At 43.2% G+C, this 21,122-nt stretch overlaps 1 protein-coding gene across 8 annotated transcripts in view; it reads right to left on the bottom strand.

Annotated features, from left to right (window-relative positions):
- CUNH10orf90 (chromosome unknown C10orf90 homolog) overlaps window positions 1-21,122 on the bottom strand; it is an 80,915-nt gene that overhangs the window by 28,395 nt on the left and 31,398 nt on the right. For 7 of the 8 annotated variants that reach the window (XM_010620908.2, XM_010620863.2, XM_019207108.2 and 4 more), the window contains exons 4-5: window positions 4,633-4,923; window positions 1,445-1,629 (exon numbers count right to left, since the gene is read on the bottom strand). In XM_010620908.2, coding sequence (XP_010619210.1) covers window positions 1,445-1,629; window positions 4,633-4,923 — 476 coding nt within the window. The remainder of the gene's footprint in view (window positions 1-1,444; window positions 1,630-4,632; window positions 4,924-21,122) is intronic. The other variant, XM_010620948.2, reaches the window with a different exon arrangement.

Here is a 21,122-nt window from a genome sequence, read left to right as displayed (position 1 = left end):
GCCACAAGTCTGCTGCAAAAGACAGTTTGCCACCATGCCAGACACTAGGCTGGGTCCTCTGTGTGGATAAACTGTCTCCTGGGATACTCACATGGATTCCAAAACTCAGATGTATTTATTCCCATTGGAAAGATGCAAACACTGAGGCTCACAGTACCTTGGTAGAGCACATGGTGATCTTCAGCTGTGATAGTCATACTTTACTCTCTTTGCCCATCATTATCTTAACTTCCTATTCTCTGGTGGTCTGTACTCAAGGTGTCCCATATCCTGAAGGACCATCCACAGCTACCCCCACTGGTTCAAGTTCCATCTGCCCCATGAAGCCCCGATGGATCTCCTCTCTTCAGCCTGATTATCGTGGGACCTCACAGATCACCTCATGTAACATGTCTATCTGCATGCTGGGCTTCAAGCTCCTGGAAAGCATGAGCAAATGATGTCCTTGATATTGTATCTCATGATCAGAGATACTTCCCTGAGCCCTGCATACACCAGATGCTGAGCAAAGGCTCACTGAGTGTACTGGGAATGATGGAAATGCTACTCTACTTCATTCCTTTCTCAACCCACTGGGAGCTCAGAGTTCCCCAGGGTAGGAATTGTGGCCTCTATCTATATCACGTTTCTGTCTCTGGCAGCTGCGACAAGAAAGGAGTTTTTCTCACCAAATGCTAGCCACTACCTAACTAGCGCCACAATCACCAATCACCGGGTTTACGGTGTATATGGGTATATAGGTATATCCAGGCCTGGAAAGAGAGCTCCTGTGAATGCCCTGTGTGACCGCTGCTTTACTCCAAGGAAATTCTTGGTGGCTCAGGATGCTTGGGGGCACCAAGTTGGCCAATGGAGCCATTTCTACAATCCCAGGGAGACTGACAACATACCAAGGTTGAGGGTGGCTGCACAATACACTGTAGCAGGGGCTTCTCTGAGGCTCTTTGCCCTCCTAATTTTTATAACTTCAAAAAAATGTGTCCGTATTACTTCTATAACCATGAAAAGTGCCCCAAATAATCTTCCATATCCTTCAACTCATGGCCATATGACTTTGTCAACTTTTGCAATCTTGCAAAGGTTCAGTGTCTTGATTTAAAGACAACCTAGGGAGGCTCCTGCCCGTGAGGGGTCTTTAGAGGACCAAAGGTACTGATGCCTATTCAGTGACCGGTGCAGCCTTTGGGCACCTGCCATTGCTATGATCGTTGTTACTATTAATAGTATTTGATCCTCATTCTCACCACGTAGAGTCAGTGTTATTACTCAAATGGTAAAATAGGCTCAGAAAGATTAGGGAACCTGTCAGGGTCACACAGCCACCAGGAAGGGGAGCCCAGTTTCCAGTCTCTGAGGCAGAAATGAGGCTGTACATCTCTTCTCCATTCCCTAGGAATGCCCTCCTTTTGGTGGGAATCAAGCTGGGATGTTCAGCAGGCCTTACCTGCAAAGTCAAGAGGCTTGCAGGTGTTTCCTGAGGATCAGGACTGTCTTCTGACAAACCAGGGGTCACAGGTCCCTTGAGGGATGTTGGTGAGGGGGGTGCTGGTGAGACCTCAGGCATGGTGGAGTCTTCACTCTTCTTACATTCCTTTATTTTTACAACCAAGTCACAGCATGTATAATCTCCTAGGAGAGAAGATTTAGAATTCCATTTAGAGGGCACTGAGTAATTTTCGCCTGGCTCCTCAATGCCATTAGACACAGAAGACAATTTTGAAAATAGAAACGCCAGTGGGTTATTAATGGGCCTCGTTAAGTCAACAAGATTGTGCCTCATCACAGACCCTCCCGGTTGCCCTGGTCACAGGGAGGAGCACTCAGTCAGCCACACTTCACGACTGGCTAATTATGCCATGGAGGTATTTCCTTGGCTTCTGGTGCTTACAGTGCCTTTGCTCAAAAGGCACAGAAACGTTTCCACTCTCTGTTTCATAGTAAGTGTGTCCTGTACAATTATTACAGTTGGGTTGCTTCAAGACAGCATATTAATCTGTCTCATGTTTGCTACACTAATGATATAAGGATGGGGGATGGCATTCAATTATTTATCTCTCCCATTAATTTGTCAGAGTCTACCACTGGCTTTGCATAAGTAATTCAAATGATTTCTCTCTCAAAACTGGTTTTGGCCTTTCCTTGTGGCCATTTTGATTTTCTTTCCTGGAAAAGGCCAGGAAATGAGTTGATTCCTCAGTACTTCAGGGTGGTCGAGGGAGATCAGTATGAATTCACTGGCCACTTCGTGACCAATGCCTCAGCCTGGAAAGTTAAGGATAGATCCTTTTATCTATCCTTACTTCACCCTTTCCATCTGAGTCCCCCTTATCTTCCCTGCTGCACTTTCCCCAGGCAACTACAGCCTTATCAACTCTGACCAAGCACAAAGTCTTCCTTACGTCATCTGCATTCTCATCTCCACAAATCCCTTTAGTTCGGCTGCCCAGTGGCCTCCCATCTCCAGGCTGAGTCATAGTTTTTAGGGCGCTGTCTCCCTTCCCCAAGATAGCACCTGTCCCTACCTCTGTCATCCTTTACCCACTCAACAGCATGGGACCCAAGTTAGGTCATAATATGATGTTTAACCCCATGAGTCTGTGGCCCTTTCAAGGGCTGACCACATCATGCTCCACAGTGCCAAGCCAGGTGCCTAAAAAGAGCTGGATCTTCTGAAAAAGCAGAAGTGGGCATCAGGAGGCTCAATTGACCATAGGATGCAGCTTATCTGAATCTGCTGTCATTGTCATGGTTCATGCCTAGATCCTCTCTGGCTAGGCCAGCTGTACTACCTCTGTTCAACAACCATCAGTGTACCCTAGTTCTGATAGGCCCAAGCTGTCCAGACTTTGTGTGGGTTCCTCATAGTGAATATTCCACTACTTAGACATTCTCACGTCGTTCTCTTTAATAACTCCAAGCATTTTCTTTTGCTTCTTCTGGAGGATTTCCCCATTGGCCCACCTCCTCTTCAGATATATTCACCAGCCTAAGTTAGCTCATGTCTAACTATCAGCCCAGATTAGCCCAGGCCTACCCATTAACCTCCAAAGTCCCTCCTTAACAAATTAATTTTCCCCTCCATTATCTGTTTCCCTGTCTTCTTGTGAACACTTTCTCTAGCTCACAAGGTTAACCACACTTTCTTTGCATCCCTCTGTACCATCTCACCATTACCAGGATCAGCAACCCAAGGGTGAGCTCTAATTCTCCCATATTCTTCACTTCCATAACAAGGATCTACCCATTGAATTCAAAACATCTATGGCCTCCTAACCAGGGACTGTCCACTATCCTCTCTTCCGCAAGCTGAGAGCTGTCTGCCACTGTCTACCGTGTTCCTTATACATCAATGTCTTTCAGAGCAAGCCTCATTGCCTTCAGTTAGACTCCAGCATTGGTTTTAGAAGGGTCTTTCCACTTGAACCGTGGGTCCCTTGGTGTGGTCCCTCACACCAGACCTCACTCTTGTGCTCTGGCCCCTGGTCCCCTTGTAGTTTCTCAAATCAGCCATGAGTGTTCCATCTCTTTGCTTTGTGTGTGTCATTCCCTCAGCCTGCAATGCTCTTTGTTCCTGGCCCAATTTTTAAACCTCTAATAGCATTTCAAGTTCTTGATCAGAACCCTTTTTAGGGGGAAGACACCTTGACTAGGCCCTATCAGAGTGCCAGCCCATCCTCAGCTTCCTAGAAGATCATGCTACAGACAGAGTAATGCTGCTCATTCTGTCCTGTACTGGACTGAGAGTCTGAAGGGTAGGGTGCCCTGACAACATATATGACACACCGTAGATGTTTAATAATTGCTTCCCTAATAGACTGATGAATGAGGAGCTAGGGATTAAGGAGTTCCAAGAGACATTCTCATACGTGACCACAGCCATTTTAACTTTCACAATGCAAAGGAATATAATTTTGTATCTTTCTTTCTGTCCTCCATAACACCTTGAACTTTTACAGTGATAAAATTTTTAGAGTGAAAGAAAATCTAAATAATCCTATTGACATACTGGGGGCCACAGACCCCCTTTTTTTTTTTCATTTTTGGTACTGGAGATTGAACTCGGGACCTTGCGCTTGAGAGGCAGGCAGCAGAACCACTGAGCTAAATCCCTGGCCCCCACTTTTGCCTCCTTTTTAGATGTCACCACCCACTGCACTGTCCTGAAATGGCCAGCAAAATGACCTCTAGAGAGATGACGCCTACACTTGGTTCCCTCCTTTGTGACAAGGTCTACCCCATGGGCATTGTCAAGTCTAGTGTGCGCATGTCAAGTGTTGGCAATATGTAGGGTTATAACCCTCAGCCACTGTCCCTGCTAGTGCTCGGTCAGCCTGGTGGACCTGCTGCTTTAGAATAGCTGCACCAGCTTCTTACAATTTCCAGAGCTAAAGCTGGAGGTTCCAGCCTTATGCACAGTAGGACTGGAGCCTCTGACTCACATGGGGCTGCCTTCTGGCTGCTTGTGAGGTCTAAATTTCCCACCCTATGAGCAGTTTCTGCTTCCTCTCTTCTCTGACACCTCAATGAGCTGAGTCTAGGGACCACAGGCTTGTGTGCCCAGGAAGACATTGCTCCATTTTCCACAAAAGAATTAAGAAAAAAATCCTTTTGACCACTATCCTCACTCCTTACCTTTGGGGAGTTCTCTTTCTATCTGAGCACCACTGTCTTCTCTTGGAGAGGTGCATGAATCTTGTGAGGGGCAAAGGAACCCAGGCAAAGTGACTCTAGGTCTCAGGAAGCTTGGAAGTCGTCTCTCTGTGGGCTTAGCAAGGTCACTAGACTGACAGTCAGCTTTTGGTGAACTGTCTCCATCAGGAAGAAATCTTTTAATGGGCTTCTGAGCCACTGGAGGAGCAGACTGAGTCACACGAGCTTCTCCTTGCTGCTTCTTGCTGCTTCCAGAAAATACTTTTGTTTCTTCTAAAGATAAAATGAGAGTCGTGTTCAAAGTATCTAACAAGCCCATGTCTAATGTACTGAAGTCTACTGTCTGGGAGGCAAGCTGGTGGGGTTGCAGCAGTGCCTCCAGGGAGCTGGGGCATCGATATGGCCACAGTTCTCAAACTTTCACCGAATGATCGTCATCTTCCTGCTAAGACTGCCTCTGAAGTCTGGTTAAGAGCTCTATTTGTATACACTGCTATCTTAGGCTCAGCAGTGCCCTTAGGAACTCACATTGCATGTCCTCTAGTGATCCATAGAGTGGATGATTTAGTACCTTGACTCAAGCCAGAGGACCTGGACTCAAATCCTGCCACCACTACTTTAAACTAGCCAGCCTCATCCATAAAAATTTAGGTGATAATATAATGAATGGTTATTTTAAAGTTATTCATTTATTGTATCATTTATTTTATGGAATATATAGGTACATTATAGTTTTTAAAACTATATCTTATCATCAAATAACATATTACTTATAATAAATGCCACAGTGATATAACACAATAATAATGAACATAAAGTGCTTAGCACAGTATCTGATACACAGTAATCACTTCAGAAAGGTTCACTATTATTATTGCAAAAATACTGATGCCAAATAATATACTATGGTGAACAGAGAGGAAACAACTTCACTGTGCATAGCTCTAATGAAGCTATTGATTGATCTATAGATGTGTGCAATATGTTCTTTATTTCCACATTGTAATACCTGAGGCCTAGAAACCACCTTATGTCATCAAAGGTCGACTAGTTAAGTAAACTAAGTACATCTGTGCTTTGTAGCAGTTAAAATATAAGGTGGATGCTCTTGTGAAGATGTGGAGTAAGATCTAAGGTATATTGTTAAGTGAGTAAAGCAAAATATGGGCCAGTGTACTGGGTTTGATTTTCCAGCAAATGAATGTTTCTGTACACAGAAATCTCTGGAAGGCCCCAGAGATGGGAAACAAGGCTGTGTTGGGAAAGGGCAAAGCAGGATCAGGAAAAGGAGTGAAAGAGACTTTTTCTATACCCCTGTTTTTATGTGTTGATTTTTTTCAAGCTTCTCTTTTAGTATACTCTATAAGCTTTTTAAAGAGTTACTTGTTTTTGTTGTTGTTGTTTTTTTGGTACCAGGGATTGAACTCAGGACTTGTGCTTGAGAGGCAGGCAGCAGAACCACTGAGCTAAATCCCTGGCCTAAGAGTTACTTATTTTAAATAAGGCTGTGGCCCTTATTAGTTTCCTGCTACCTCATGCTGACACTCTTAAGGGGAATGGCCCATCTGGGGTGGGAGCCATAGCTGTCAGTGAGATGGTGTCCTAACCTTTCTGTATGTTGTTGCTCCCCCATCCTGGGATCTGCTGGAATAGCTTGAAGATTCTTACTGTATTTTCTCAGAGGCCGTCTACCCAAAAATAAATGGCCCACAACCACCTACTCTGATAACACTGACCTCCAACAAAGTGCAAGTGTCAATAGACTGTTCCAGTCCCTCTGTCCCCAAGTCTCTAGTGGCCCAGCCAATGAGAATAGCTGAGTGTGGATGACACTGGAGTGTGCAGCATGATAAGAATGACAGAGACTTTAGGGTACAGTTCCCTGTCTTGAGCACTTTCTTGGGATCTGTGCCAAGTAAGTCTTCAATTTGGTAGCTCTCAATTTCCTGACTAAGGGGTTTGTTCTGAGCAAACAAAATATAGGTAGACTTCTTACTATACCCCAGGGTTTGATATATTGAAAGTGCTGAGGTGGAAATTTTCATATTGGCTCTTGCCATTTGGAGAGAGAATGTGTCAACTCTCATAAAGCTACATTTTGTAAATTATACAGAAGAATCTTTCTAAAATTTACCTCAAATATTATCAATTCTGTTTAAGTGAAAAATATTGTAGGTAGAAAAAAAAAACTCCAAGTAGATAGCTCTTTCTATATTACTTATTTTTTATTAGATGCTCTCTTAATAAAAAACAAATTACTCATTAACAATGGCAACCTTAGTCTGTCATGCAATATAGATCTATACTAATGTATTTATTTACAGCTTCATAGAGATTAATCAATCTTTTCCTACATCTATGAATTATCAATCTCTTCACCTATTGTCTATCAACCCATCTATCTACTATGGTTTGGATCATAAATGTACACTTCTCCTTGCTTAGTCCACTCCTTGCTTAGTGCCCAGCATGGTGCTCTTGGGAGGTGGTAGAAACTTTAAGAGATGGGCCAAGTGGGAGGGTTTCTGGCCATTGGGAACATAGCCTTAAGGGGATAGTTGGGACCCAGCCCCACCTCTTCTCTTTCATCTTAGCCAAAAAGTCAATGGTTTTGCCATACCATATGCTTCTGGCAGCATGGGCTGGCTGCTCTCTTCCCCTACTAAGGCCAAAAGCAATGGATCCTGCTGATCATGGACTGAGACTTCCAAAATGGTGGGTCAAAACAAACCTTTTCTCTTTATAAGTTAATTATCTCAGGGTTTTGTTATAGCAACAGGAGTCTCACTAATACACTGTATCTGTTTTGATGTAAATTATTATGTGAATGATTCAGTTTGAGTCAGATTTTCCAGTTGTGATTTTAAAGAATAAAACCAACCAGAAAGTAGAATGTGGTTAGTGTAAAACTACAGAAGAGAAAAATATGCTGGAAAAGAAGAACTTTTCAGACAACTCATCAATCTGTTCTCTCCTTGTGGCTTCTGAAATACAGAGTTATTGGCCATGAACATATCTGCAAGCAGCCTTTGCAGGACATGGCAACATAGTCTTGTGTTCTCACACACAATGTATGCAGGGTGGACTTTAGAGTTCTTCATTTATGCCCTAAATTTCAAAAGGTCTCTGTGCAGTGAAGACCCATTGTCACCGCAGGTTCTGCCCATATTCAAAGAAACATGAAAATGAAGCATTCCTTTCCAGGCACATCTATTACTTGGACTGAAGTTCAATACCTCCTGTCTGAGTATGGCAGATAGAGAAGCTGGAGGTCCATAAATTTCCTCCAAATAGTAATTTTCTCATATTCACTTTTCTAAAGCATGAGATAGTCCATAACTCAACTATCCAGCAAACTTATTTATCCAAGAATCAAGCTGTGCACCAGAAAGTGAAAAAAAATTCTGTCCAACAGAATTGTTTTTAACTTATCTTTGACTCATAAGAAAAGACCCTTGGATAATTACACAGTAATCAGTTCTGCTTTTCTTAAGCTCAATGTCATTGTCAGACGCACTGTATTTACAACTGAAAGATATTAAAGAGAGTACTCACCAAGCCACCTCCTAAGTGAAGGGACAAAACTTTCCCTGAGCTTCAGACCTCACCTCTTTTCAATGATGCCCACCCATATGCCACCAGATCCAACAGCACAACTGAATTGTGTATTACTCCATTCAGTGATTTTTGTCTATAATTTTCCCATTTATGCAAGTCTCCCTAATAAATACTGTGTGTTCTCAGTGCCAAAATTCTGAAAAGTAACCACAAAGCCAGGTAAAGATGTAAAAATGTTATTCAATCTATTCGGCAAAAGCTTCCCAAAGAAAGCTCAGCAGACTTGGGAGCAGGGTCTGATCTGAGGGGCATCAGACAGGGCTGAGATGTGTTCAGACATGCAGGCTGGCAGAATAGTAGGGTCAGGGAAGCAGACTACTCTGTTCTTTTTATTACTTGGATTTTAAATGCCCCCCTCAAAGCTCATGAGGTGGAGGTTTGGGCCTCAATATATCCATGTTCAGAGGTGTAGACTTTAGATGGTCATTGATCATGAGGGTTCTCGAGTCATGAATGGATAAATCCCTTGATAGAGTCATAATTCAATGGGCTGTTAGGAAGCAGTGAGAACTTAGGAGGTAGAGCCTAATTGTAAGAAGTAGATCCTCAGGGGCATGTCACTGAAGCATACATTTTATCTTCACACCTTCTACCTCTGACTGCTTCCTGGCCACCATGAAGTGAGCAACTTTATTGTACCATGTGCTTCCTGCTATGATGTTCTGCCCAACCACAGGCCCAGAAGCAACAGGATCAATGACCATAGACTAAAACATCTGGAACTCTGAGCCAAAATAAATCTTTTTTCCCTCAGGTTGATTTTTCTCATGCATTTCATAATAGCAAGAGGAAGTTTGCTAATGCAATTCTGAACTTTTACCATGGACAGGTTGAGCAGGACACTATCTATAGTAAAATGTGGGTGCTGAGTCAAGCCAAGCAGCAGGGCAAGGACAGGAGAGGGAGAACTTGACCAACAATACATCCTCTAGATCAGCTGAGAAATATTAAAGAGACATATAGACCTCTGTTGTTCTTAGGTGAGCCCCTCTTGAACCTCTGTCTTCACTGGCACAACTCTGGCAACTGTGATACTTGGGTTTACAGCACACAACTAGAAAATTCCCAGTGGTGGCTGAAATGGACCAGCACAGCAGCATGACTCAGTCAAATCTCAAAGGAAGAGCAACTTCACCACGAGAAGTGACACACGGGCTCACAGAATACAGCTGTCTGGGATATTCAGCTCAAGACAAATAAATAACACGTAGAACGTTCCCACCTTAGAATCATTTATATCCACATTGGTTTAAATTGTGTGAAATGCATTTGTGAAACTTCAGCTCTCTGGAATAGAATTCATCCTGGTAGAGAAAGATGGTTTCTGTGGGTTTGGGGCTCAGCTCTAAACAGATCCCACCTTCTTTAAAACAGACTGCAACAAACCAGTCAACCAAAGAGACATTTCTGAACAAGGCAAGACTCCCTCCACGAATTCAAGATGTTTTGCCCCTACTTTAACATCTCTGGGGGTACTGCTCCCTCCCTAAAAAAGCTGCTTGTGTAGCTGAAGCTTGTGCTGATGTCTCTAGGCCATTCTATAAACATCCATTTCTAAACTCAACTGCATGGTGGCCTCATGGTCTCCTGAAGGTCCTGGGGCTATTTGCTGCTGCCATAAGAAGCCTCCATCTGACCTCCACTCCCAGCATCTCTTAAAACTCCATGTCTTGTTTCTTTATTAAGCCCGCCTAGCTCACCTTCCTCCCTCTCTCATGGGTTCTCCCCCAGCAAACCCATAATGGCAACGTCTGACCGGAAACCAAATACGCGAGCTTGAAGGGGCGGAGTGTTGCTGAGATAGATGCTCCCTCGAAATGGCACCTGTGGGCTCATGGACGACACACACTCCCTTTCTCCACCAGACTTTTCTATTTCTTCTTTTGGCCCTGGGACATGAGAGGCTGCTACAGAGGGGCAAGCCGTTGAGCTTTCAGCATGATGCATGCGAATTCATGGACACAGGACCAACCACCAGAGAGGAAGGAAAAGGCAGGAACAACGGGTGTTCAATAAACACACAACTTCCCTAAGTAAATATTGCTGACTTTATTCTTTTCCTTTCAAAGAAGAGAGAGAGAGAAAGAAAACCTGAAACTCCCTTCAATTACAGAACAAGGAATACAATTCTAAAAAGTGTAATAACTTATAGCCTCTGAGAAACAGGTTAACAGAGGAAACAATCCTTTTACATTATCCAGGCTGGAGGATATTTTTCTGCCTTTTTACTGGTTGAGGCTTCATCTTTTGTCTACAGATTGAAACAATTGCCTCATGTAAAAATGCATCTCCATTTGGTACCACTGTAAACCACCTCAGACTTCTGTTTAAAATCAACCAATAATTGTTTCAATGTATTTCAGTCCAATTTCTATATAGCAACACTGCAGCCCAGGAAGGGAGTAAAGAAAAGGGGGAGGAGGCAGACAGCAAATGGGAGAAACAGCTCCAAGCAGAGAGGCCCCAGAGTAGTAAGCTGCCTTACCCACAAAGTCCCAGACATGATTCGCACAGCAACAGTGGAGCTGGAACTGGTGCCACTGGGATGAATAAAGACAAAGAAATGGGAGTGGCATGGGGATGGGCCCACGTGCAAATCAGCTGGAAAGGATGGAGGGGCGTCCAAAGATGCAGCACACAATAAGCGAGGCCTCCCCTTGCAGGAAATGAGACTTCCTGCAGATGCCAGCCCTTCCTAGATACTACATGTTTTCTTCTGCTATAAGCATCAACCATTACAAAGGCTTCTTAAAAAGATGGAAGCGGAAAGGGGTCGACAGCCAAGAAATCGGACTGACTTGTAAAGAGCAGTAGCAGTCCCTCGTGATCTACGAGAAGAGCTTCCCTCTCTGGAAGCCAGGGGGGAAGGCAGGGCTGCTTTTCAGACGTCAGTGTGACGTTAGGACACAAATACGCAAGTCTTGTTATCAGAGACATGCTGTGCCTTCAGAGAAAAAGGAAAAACTTAGCATACTCACTGCTATGGTAGAAGGGTCACATTTCAAGATCACATGTGGAGAATTGTGTATGCAGCTCATTTACAGTAATACCCGTACATGTAATTGCTGCAAAGGAGGAATACATATTATCCCCTGCCCCAGAGAATATCCAGCAAGGATGCTGGATAGATATCCAGAGCTGTTTTTGCAATTATGTCAAAATCTTAGAGGTTTTCAGACTGATGATCAAAATCTGAAAACATACAGAAAGTACCTAAAAGGCAGAAATCTCACACACACACACACACACACACACACACACACACACACACTGTTTCCTAATAACAGGAAGACCTCAACTACCTTGGAAAAGATGATCTAAACACACAAGTTCTGGTTAGACTACATCTTCCAACCTTCCAAGTAGGAAATAGTCCCAGATTATTGTTTTTTGCCCATAAGCCGTCATCCCACAGCATGACTCAGATCCCAAAGCACATTAAAAAAGAACATTTTAAGTGTTTCTCAAAACTCGGTCACACTTAAACATTAAATTTTTTACAAAGACATATTTCTCACTACAATAACTTTTTCTAAATTACAAAAGCAATAAATGATCACTGTCTAAAAAAATACACAATTAAACTATAGAAAAGTATACTGATAATCTGACACTCCCCAAAATGTGTACAGTGGTTGTCCTGGGGAGGCAGGGTATATTTCTAGTGCTTTAATACATAACCTCTTTTCTTTTTTGTGATACTGAGCTATATCACTAGCTATTTTGTATTTTAAGATGGTCACCCAGGCTGGGCTTGAATTTGTGACCCTCCTGCTTCAGCCTCCCAAAGTGCTAGGACCATAGACATCTGGCTAATATATCAGGCCAGGCAGTTCTTTCCTTGCCAGTGTAGATATAGCTCATAGGGGAACAAGACCCTCTTCCACTTCCAGTGGGATATAAATTCCAGGCTCATCAAGGTGAGATTACAGGGAAGGGGGGGCAGTTGTATGTTTCTTTTGACAGCTGCTTTTTCCATGTTGCCTGATCATTTCAGGGGCTTTTACCCCTCCTCCTCTTTTAGCTTTTCCTGGGTGCTCCAACATTACCAATTGGATATCACTGCACATCAAAATTGGGTTAAAAATAAGCTCAAATGCCAAGTGTCAAAGGAAACAGCAGAGGAAAATCATGGTCAATGCTCCTGTAAAGTGACCTGCACAGGGCCACCAGACTCTCACTTCTAAATGTGTGTGTGTGTGTGTGTGTGTGTGTGTGTGTGTGTGCAGAGAGGGTGGCACGTGGGCATGAATGTGATGGCTGGAGTTCTGGCAAATATTCTTTTTTTTGGTACTGGGGATTGAACTCAGGTCCTTGTGCTTGCAAGGCAGGCAGCAGAACCACTGAACTAAATCCCCGGCCCTGGCAAATATTCTATAAGAAAACTCATGAGAGCCCCAAACCCAAGGGAAAGTGGAGCAGAAAGGCAGAGGCTGGGTTTCCTGAAGACTGTAGGCCTGTCATACCTGTCCCAGACTGCTCAACTCTGCATTTCTTGCATTTCTTCCTACAGTTTCAAGCCACTTAGTTTCAGCTGTCTAGTTACTCAAAGCCAGACACAAGCCCTAAAGATCTACCAAGGTCTGGCCAGGTCCGGTTAGTGGCAATGTACGACAGAATCATGTAGTGGGTTTGGTAAAACTCAGGCTTCTCGGCCCACTCGGAGTTTCCCATTCAGTTGATCTGGAGTGGGGCCCAGGAATATGTACTCGAGTTCCAGTGCCACTGATGCACCTTCCCCAGGAACTCCACTTGAGGACCACAAGCCCAGGGTGTACTGGAGATAGCAGAGCAAAAATAGACAAAATTCAGTGGCTCAGTTCCTTGCTACTAAAAATGTGCTCTACAAACTAGCAGCTTTGACAACACCTGGGAATGTGTTAGAGCTACAGAATGCCAGACCCTCCCCGGAAGCAAGGCACCAGAATCCGCATGGTAGCCGATTCCCGGGTGGCTCTATGCGCATTCAAGTCCACATGAGTTAGAGGACCTGCATGGGTCACAGAGGACTCCATTCAGTCACTCCACTCACTGCTTCTGGGACGACAGTGGCTGGGAGAAGGAATGCAGGCAACCTGCACTGGCTACCGAAGGTTCCACTGACAAGCGACTTACATCCCTCCAGATCTCAATGCCAAAGTCTTAAGGTCAAAGAGGGCACGCAATCCAGCCAGGGCCCCATAAGAACAGAATGTGAAAGATCAGCCTTGGAGGCTCCACAGTCCACCCAGCTTCCCTGTCTACTCTTCCCTCCAACTACTCTCAGGCCAGGGACCAAGGAAACGAAAAAAGGAAAGTACAGATGTGACCACTGGGACAAAAATGCAAAACTTCTCAAATACACAAAAAGACACACACACACACACACACAATTGATCAAAATATACAGTGAACATTTAAATGTTTTAAAATTACAGTAAAAAACAAATCTACATTATCATTAATCCCCTTCTGGAAAGTCCCCCTTACTCCGAACACGCTTGCTGCGTCATTCTTGCTCCTTTTGGTAGCAGTTTTGGAAGTCCTCTTTTGTGGGTGTCTTTATTAAGTGTGATCAAATATACAGTGAAAGCTGCTGCCAACTGCCATCCAAAGGAAGAGCAGGCTCATAATAACATTACGGTGTGTCCTCATCCACCTCATTCACCAGATCTGGCACCGTGTGACTTCTGACTCGTCTCCAAAGTCAAAACGACCATGAAAGACTTTTTGTACCAATTGAGATCTTTGAGGCAGCCACGGCAGCACAGCTAACGACATGAAAGAGGACTTGCACAACTGCTTCAGAAAGTGGCAAGAATGATGGGTTCAGGAGGAGGAGTATTCTGAGGGGAGTTCACGGCAGTATGTCTTGTACTTTAATAAATATTTAAAATTAAGCATTCAGTATATTTTTGGCCATATGTTATTACACAAATGTGTGTGCATGTAGGTGGATATAAAGACAAAGCAGAGAATATATACCTTAGAAATGTAGAAAATATGACAGAATACCAACACTGTAATTACAAAATGCCAGAGATGACACCAAATATGTCATATGAATAAACACAAATGGACTTAACTCACCTTTAAAAAAGAAAAAGACTTCCAACGTGATTTGTAAGGCAAAGGAATTTGGGCAAGACCAAATGCCACACATGAGCTACCCTTGCACCTGGCAGCCCCCCTTTAGGACTCCGCTCTGGTAGGACTTCCAAAATGGTCCATAGATCTCACTGGGCAACACTGGCTCATGGCTTTTGCCCTCTATCCAAGGGCAAGCCGCATAGATCCAGGGATGAGGGCCATTATTTGGGGAATAATGGTGCTACCACAGAATGGATGGAAATCATTTTGATCTGTATCTGTGCTGACTCCAAGAAGTACCTCCGAATGGACAACTTCAGCTGCAACCCTGAGCCAGGGATGTTGCAAACTGTCCTGAGCCGCCCATATCACTAAACCATAAATAAATCCAACCTGGAAGAGCTGGTTGAGAAAGCCCAGTAAAGTCTTATGGCTAAGGATTGTGGTCAAAGTGATGTAGAAGAGACCATTTGGAAAGCTAAAAGTCAGCAAACACAAGACATCTTGGATGAGAATAATCTTCCAGGCATCAAGACAGATAAGGGCCTTCCTCACTCTCTGGACAGGTATGCTCAGGCTTATGTTACTGTACGATCCCCACACAGGCTGATCTTGACGGCCCCAATCTCAACTTCCCTTAATTTAGAACAACATCCACAACATCGTTCATACTCTGCTGCTGAATGTTGGCACATCAGCTAAGAAGCATTAAACCTGTAGGCCAAGCCAACATGCCACCTTCAGCATCAGCATCATTCTTGTTTGGACAGCTGTTTTCCGGCAATAATTGGAACACATACTCCATTTCCTCCTTTCATGAAAATGAAAAGCAAAGGAGCATGTGAGAGCACTTGGCCTTCATGAACTTAGCAGTCATAATTTAGATGAGGATGGAACTCACCAGGTGCTGGAAGAAGAAAATCTCAAGCATTAACTCATGGTCCCTGGACTTATTAAGCTAGGACCTGGATGACTTTGGGCAGATCTGTGAAAGAAATGAATAGAACTCAAGAGCTAAATTGAAATGCTAGATATATGTGACCAAAGACTGGGCCTGAAAGTGTGAGATATAAAATGAGCAATTTTGTAATACTATTGAGGAGTCTGACAGCAGACTCCCTTTCTAGTAATAGGTTTCTCCATACCTATTCACTTCCATTTGTGTTTTCAGAACACTACCTGCCAGGAATTCCTCGCTTGTAGAATTGAGTCACCCCTGCCTCTGACACACCACATCATTCCTTCGCCTCCTGCCTCTCCAGTTGCCCTGTTCCTCCCTCCAAACAGTCAGGACTCTCACATCCATTACAAGACATGGAAATCCATTTAAAGAGGACATAAATAACTCAGAGGAATCCATGACAAAAAAGGAAGTGAACTCCAAAGCTATGGTTCTCATGGAAAAGGCCCTGAGCTCCACTTCTCAGCACTTCTGGGATGGCAGGACACACTTCCTACCCAGGATGATGTCCTTATTCTGGTTCACTCAGACACTTTCTGCAAACCTTCATTAGTCAACCGCAACTCAGTTGGAAACAGAGAGCCCTGAGTACATCTTCTCCTAAGAATGCTGTGCCCTTTGAAGAACTATTTTTGACAATTACAATTGGAAACACTCCCAAGGGCCTCTGAAGAGAAGCATATGCCACATGGAAATAGAAACCAGAAATAAATCAAGTGACAAAAAGAGGCTGAGTCGGCATAGGCCAGGCCACAGTAGGGTTGCAAAGAAGGAGACACTGATGCAGGCTGGTTTTCTCTGCCTTTGTCTCCCACATCTTCCAGGCTTAGATATTTAACGTCCTTTCATTCCATTCCCTTCCTAATGACCATCACTTCCCAATGAAATAAACAGGTGGTGCCTCATCAAACGCTCTGCTTTCTAACCACTCCCCCTCTTATTATAGACTTCCTGAGTTATTTATTTCTCTTCACTAAGAGCAAGTCATAAGAAACAAAACATGATTTGTTTACGGACTTGCCTTGCGAAGAGCTTTAGGTAGGAAAAACAGAAATATGTTTAACTGTTTCTTAAAAGCTACTGTGAATATTTTATCTCATAAAATCATTTGCCTTATCCCCTGAAGAGAGGAGGGATTTCTTTGTGAAAATAAATGAATTACTTCCTTATTAAAAAAAAAATCACTGTCTTGGAACAAGGAAGAGAAGGAAAAAAATCACTAAAATTATAAGCTTTTTCTGAACCATGCTTAATATATGAGTTTGGGGGAAGGCAAGGGGCTCCATGTATTTTGTTCTTGGTAGGTGTCTAGTGAGGGCTGGGAGTGGAAGTAACTGCCTTCTCACATCTTTAAATGCTCTTCCTCTGTGCTATGACTATCTCTGCATCTGGTGATTCATCAGAAATGGCATAAACACATTTGCAAAATTGTATTTACTAAAACACCAAGGTGATCTTATCCTGATTTATAGTTCCTGTCAATCTGAGAGTCAAGAGCTATTCTGAAGTCCCTGATGTAAAATCTCCCAGGATAGCAGAGCTTACAACATGATGTCATTTCAGAAAGACAGCAGGTTATAGAAAGACCTTATAGGCACAGAGATCTGATAGCTACTTCTACCTGGTTCTGCCACCCATTCATTGTCACCCAACTCATCCAGTGTCAGCTTAGGCATTTACACAGTGGAGTACTAACCGCTCTCCTGTGCCCAGAGGAAAGGGGACCAAGGGAAACTTGAAAACAGTAGTACACTAAGTAAAGATGAGTCTTCCTACCCAGGCCTAGGGTAGTGTACACTCTTAAAAACATGGTCCTTAAATGACAAGAAAACACCTTGTCCTTTATTTCAAATCTCATGGGAAAATACACACACACACACACACACACACACACACACACACACAGCAGGAAGACAGTTGGCAAAATCTGTGGCCAGAGTCTTTTCCTCATGCTCAAAGATTACTTTTTCCTGCCCATTTTGCCAGTTTCACTGGATAAAGGCAAGGGAGAGGTCAATGCAAGTTGGGGTGTGCCCATCTTACATGGCAGAATAAGAGACATCCTTTGGGTGGGGCAAAGTGAGCCATATTCCTAGACCTGCAAGGAGCTCTAGGGGAAGGGGTTTTGCTGGTTCTGCTACCCAGTGACCACGTAACTACATACAGGACACCCAACTCATCCAGTCACAGGTTACTCATCTACACAATGGGTTAACAACCAACACCTCTGGCCTTGAATGTACCAGCTCTCTTTATGCCATGTCATGGGAGAGATGGGTATGCAGCTACTTGCATGGGCTGGAGGAGACCTATGAGCTTCAGGTAAACTTTACATGCAAAATGGGGCCAAGGCATCAGCAACAAGAGCCTCTTTCACCTCTCTGCTGGAACCAGCTGCTTTTGGTGAACACACTTTAACTTTTCTTGTCTTCAGAGATGTGCCAGAGCAATAGTTAGATTCTTCTACATACCAATACTTACACCAAGGGGGGAAGAAGTAGCAGCACATATAGTGACATTTGGATTTTACTTCAATTATATCCCAGCCCCTAAGGAGTGATAAACATAGTGGTCCAAGGTCATATTGTGAACAGAGACATCTAGATACTTCTGTTTCAACCAGTAAGAGAAAAGCTGTACTTTAGTGGCTTCCTGATGTGCCATCCACCCAGTTGGGGCTCAAGTAGATACCAGTTGGACTGAAATGAATTATTAATTTTGCTAATTTCTCAGAAGAGTCTGGTTAAATGGACAATACCTAGGACGCCACAGTTTTGCTATGAAGTTGAGAAAAGAATACAGTAGGAGGGAGTGGGTGGGATCCAAAATATATGGGGTTTCCAGACAAGCATTGCAAAGGGCCTTACCCTATCTAGATCTGGGGGCCTAAGAGCTAGCTAGAAAAGGGACTTTTTGGTACTGAGCTCCCAAGGGGATCCAATTCTTCAATTCATGCTATGTGGGAGTCTAATGTGGGCAGGGCGCGTCCCACTCAAGGATGTACAAAGATGATGATGAACACAGCAGCAAGCCCACCTCATGGCTCCAGCCTGCTCTTACTTATCCATTTGGGATTATTCTTTGACTCCACGAAGACGCCTTTCTCCATTAAGGCTAGTGTGAGTTATGTGGCTGAACTGAAGAGATTCATTTTCCAGATTTTCTAAAAATAAATTGCAGGGAGGAAAACATATGTATTGTTTCTATTAGGGATTGTAAAAACACAAACAAAAAGGGACTAGAGAGATTCACTGCCCTGGAGATCTAGTGATGATGATAGCAGATCAGTTACTTGTCATTAGATGGGTTTAGATGTGGTATGATGTGAAATTCTGCGTGATTTATGATAGGAATGCAGTTTCACTAATGTCCTTTCCATCCCCAATGAATACATCCCATCTTTTCTTTAATGATCAAGATACCAAAAGGTTTTTACTGGCAACTCAACTGTGGGATAGTTCCTTTACTACTCTGCAGAAAAGAGCTGTACTCCAGAAAAGTTTACTGAAGAGAAAATTCTAAAAAAGACAATTTCATTTTCCTAATGACTTTCAAGTCGCTTGTCATTATGCATGGCAAAAAGAAAAATACTTCTTGGATATAATAAAATCACACTTAAAACTCAGACAACCTTTTAAAGTTTACATTTAAGGAAAAGGGAGTGATAAAATGTTAATACCAATCAAAATAGTAATATTACTCTGGGCAAACTGAAAATGTCATGAAACAGCCTGACTGAAAATGAACTAGTCTGCCTTGTCTCACATAAGTGCAATAGTTTCTAAAGTTGGCTAAATGTTCTGTCTTCTATTGGTTTTAACATTCTAATTTCCCTTTTAAGACTGTTTACTGTTTGGAGTACTTTTCCTATTACTGGAATTTGCGGGCATATTGAAACATGGCCACATATCTGCACATAAGGTAATCCAGGGATGGGGAACTTCCAGAACATCAGTCTCTGCTTGGCAATGAAGGTTGCCCCTTGGAATCAGTGAAGGCAGAGTAGTCTGCTCAGTGTCTTGTGTCTTCGAAAATGATCAGTAGCCCCCTATTATCTTTCAGTTGGTGATTTATTTACCGGCACATCTAGGCATTTCCTCAACTTCTGCCTTTCCCTGTTCCTTGTGGAATCCATCAGCAAGTGCTATTAATTGCACCTAACTAAAATATACCTGAGAACATCACATTCCACCTGCATTTATTCCACTCACCTGGCTCACTCTGTCATCCCACTGACTTTCCTGCTTTACCTGCAACCTGGAGAAAAGTAAGTCAGATCACGATGCTCCTCCTGCTTAGATCTTTGATGGCTTTCCATCCTACCTGGAATGAACCAGCAAACTGTGCTCACTATGATCTGGTATTAGGGTTTCTCCTCAGCCCCTCTGTGCTCCAACCTCACTGGCATTGGTTCTGTCACTTGAACATGCCAGCTCCATTTTTACATCAGAGGCTTTTCGACAGCTGTTCCTCCTGTCTAAAATGTGCATCCTCTCCACTATTACAAAGTAAGTCCCTTCATACCACAAAGATCTCGACTGAAATCTCACTTATTCAGAAAAGTCTTTCTGAATGTCACCACACTGAAAGGAGCCAACAAGAACCCATGCCAACTGCATCTGCCAATTCAGGGTCACGCAAAAGCTCTTATCACCACTTGAAACTTCTCAGGTTCAAGCATCTATTTGTTGTGTATCCCTCTCTACTCAGTAGCAAGCTCTGTAAGAACAAGGACCTTGTTTTGCTTATTGCAGTGCCCAGCACCTTGATGACACTTGGCACTCAATAAACACCTGTGAAGTGATTTACATTATCATTCAACTGACAGCTTGTGTCTTTAGCAAAGACATTTACATAATGAAGATTTTATAAAATTCTGAAGACTCAACTTACTTATCTGATAACAAGAGATAATGAAGAGGCACTGAATCCCCATCTAAAAGCTCCATCAGGAGAATTCAGTAATTCAAAGGTGTTTTTGAGGTATCTCCTATGTTTAGGCACCTTCTATGATCTAGGGATATGATAGTGAGCAATGATTCATGGCTACTTCACTCACAGAAAGGACAATTTAAGTGGCCCATCTCAATCTAAGAACAAAAGCATGTTATTACAGAGGCACCTGGGTCCTCTGCTTCAATGACTGAAGAAGGAAAAAAATGTCTTCATCCTAAATGGCAGAGGCATTTCTGCACCCTCTGGCCCTTCATTTTTCCTGAAACATTTACTCTGTGCTCAGGGGTGTGATGGAGGTCACCATATTGGCTGGTGTTATAAATCCATTTGGCTGAAAAGAACAGGACAAAGTTAGGCTATGTGTACTGCAACCCAAGGAGCACTTAACGAGCAACTATTCAAATTTACAGACTTCATGATAACGATTTCACTACAGATTGCAGTTCCTACCCTTCTTTATTCTGAAACTTTTAGAAAAGAGGTGGCGAACCTGACCCATCCAAGCTTCACATCTCTTTGTGCATGCTGCCATAGCAGAAGCAAAGATGGGTAGACAATTATACAAAAGCCAGGCAGGTACAAGAGCGAGGACAGAGCAGCCAAGAGCTTGATTACACGGTGACTGAGATGATGGTTTATTACCTAACTTGCTAGTTGCTGCTATAGCTTCTTCCTGTACTTGAAATAACACATTTTTCATTTCTGACAAGACCACCAGCCTCACCATGCGAGGGCAATTTTCAAGAAAGAGACAATAGGGCAGCTTTATAGTCAACACAGACCAGACAGCAAACCTTGGCATGTCACAACGAAAAACAAGGTGCTTGGGCTTTGAGATGAGAATTCCTTAAAAAAAAAAAAAAAAAAA

This window comes from Fukomys damarensis, unplaced genomic scaffold (assembly GCF_012274545.1).
Source record: "Fukomys damarensis isolate Sample0158 unplaced genomic scaffold, DMR_v1.0_HiC HiC_scaffold_8, whole genome shotgun sequence".
Lineage (NCBI taxonomy): Eukaryota > Metazoa > Chordata > Mammalia > Rodentia > Bathyergidae > Fukomys > Fukomys damarensis.
Note: the sequence above shows the minus strand (reverse complement) of the source record. Positions and strands in the feature narration are given on the sequence as shown.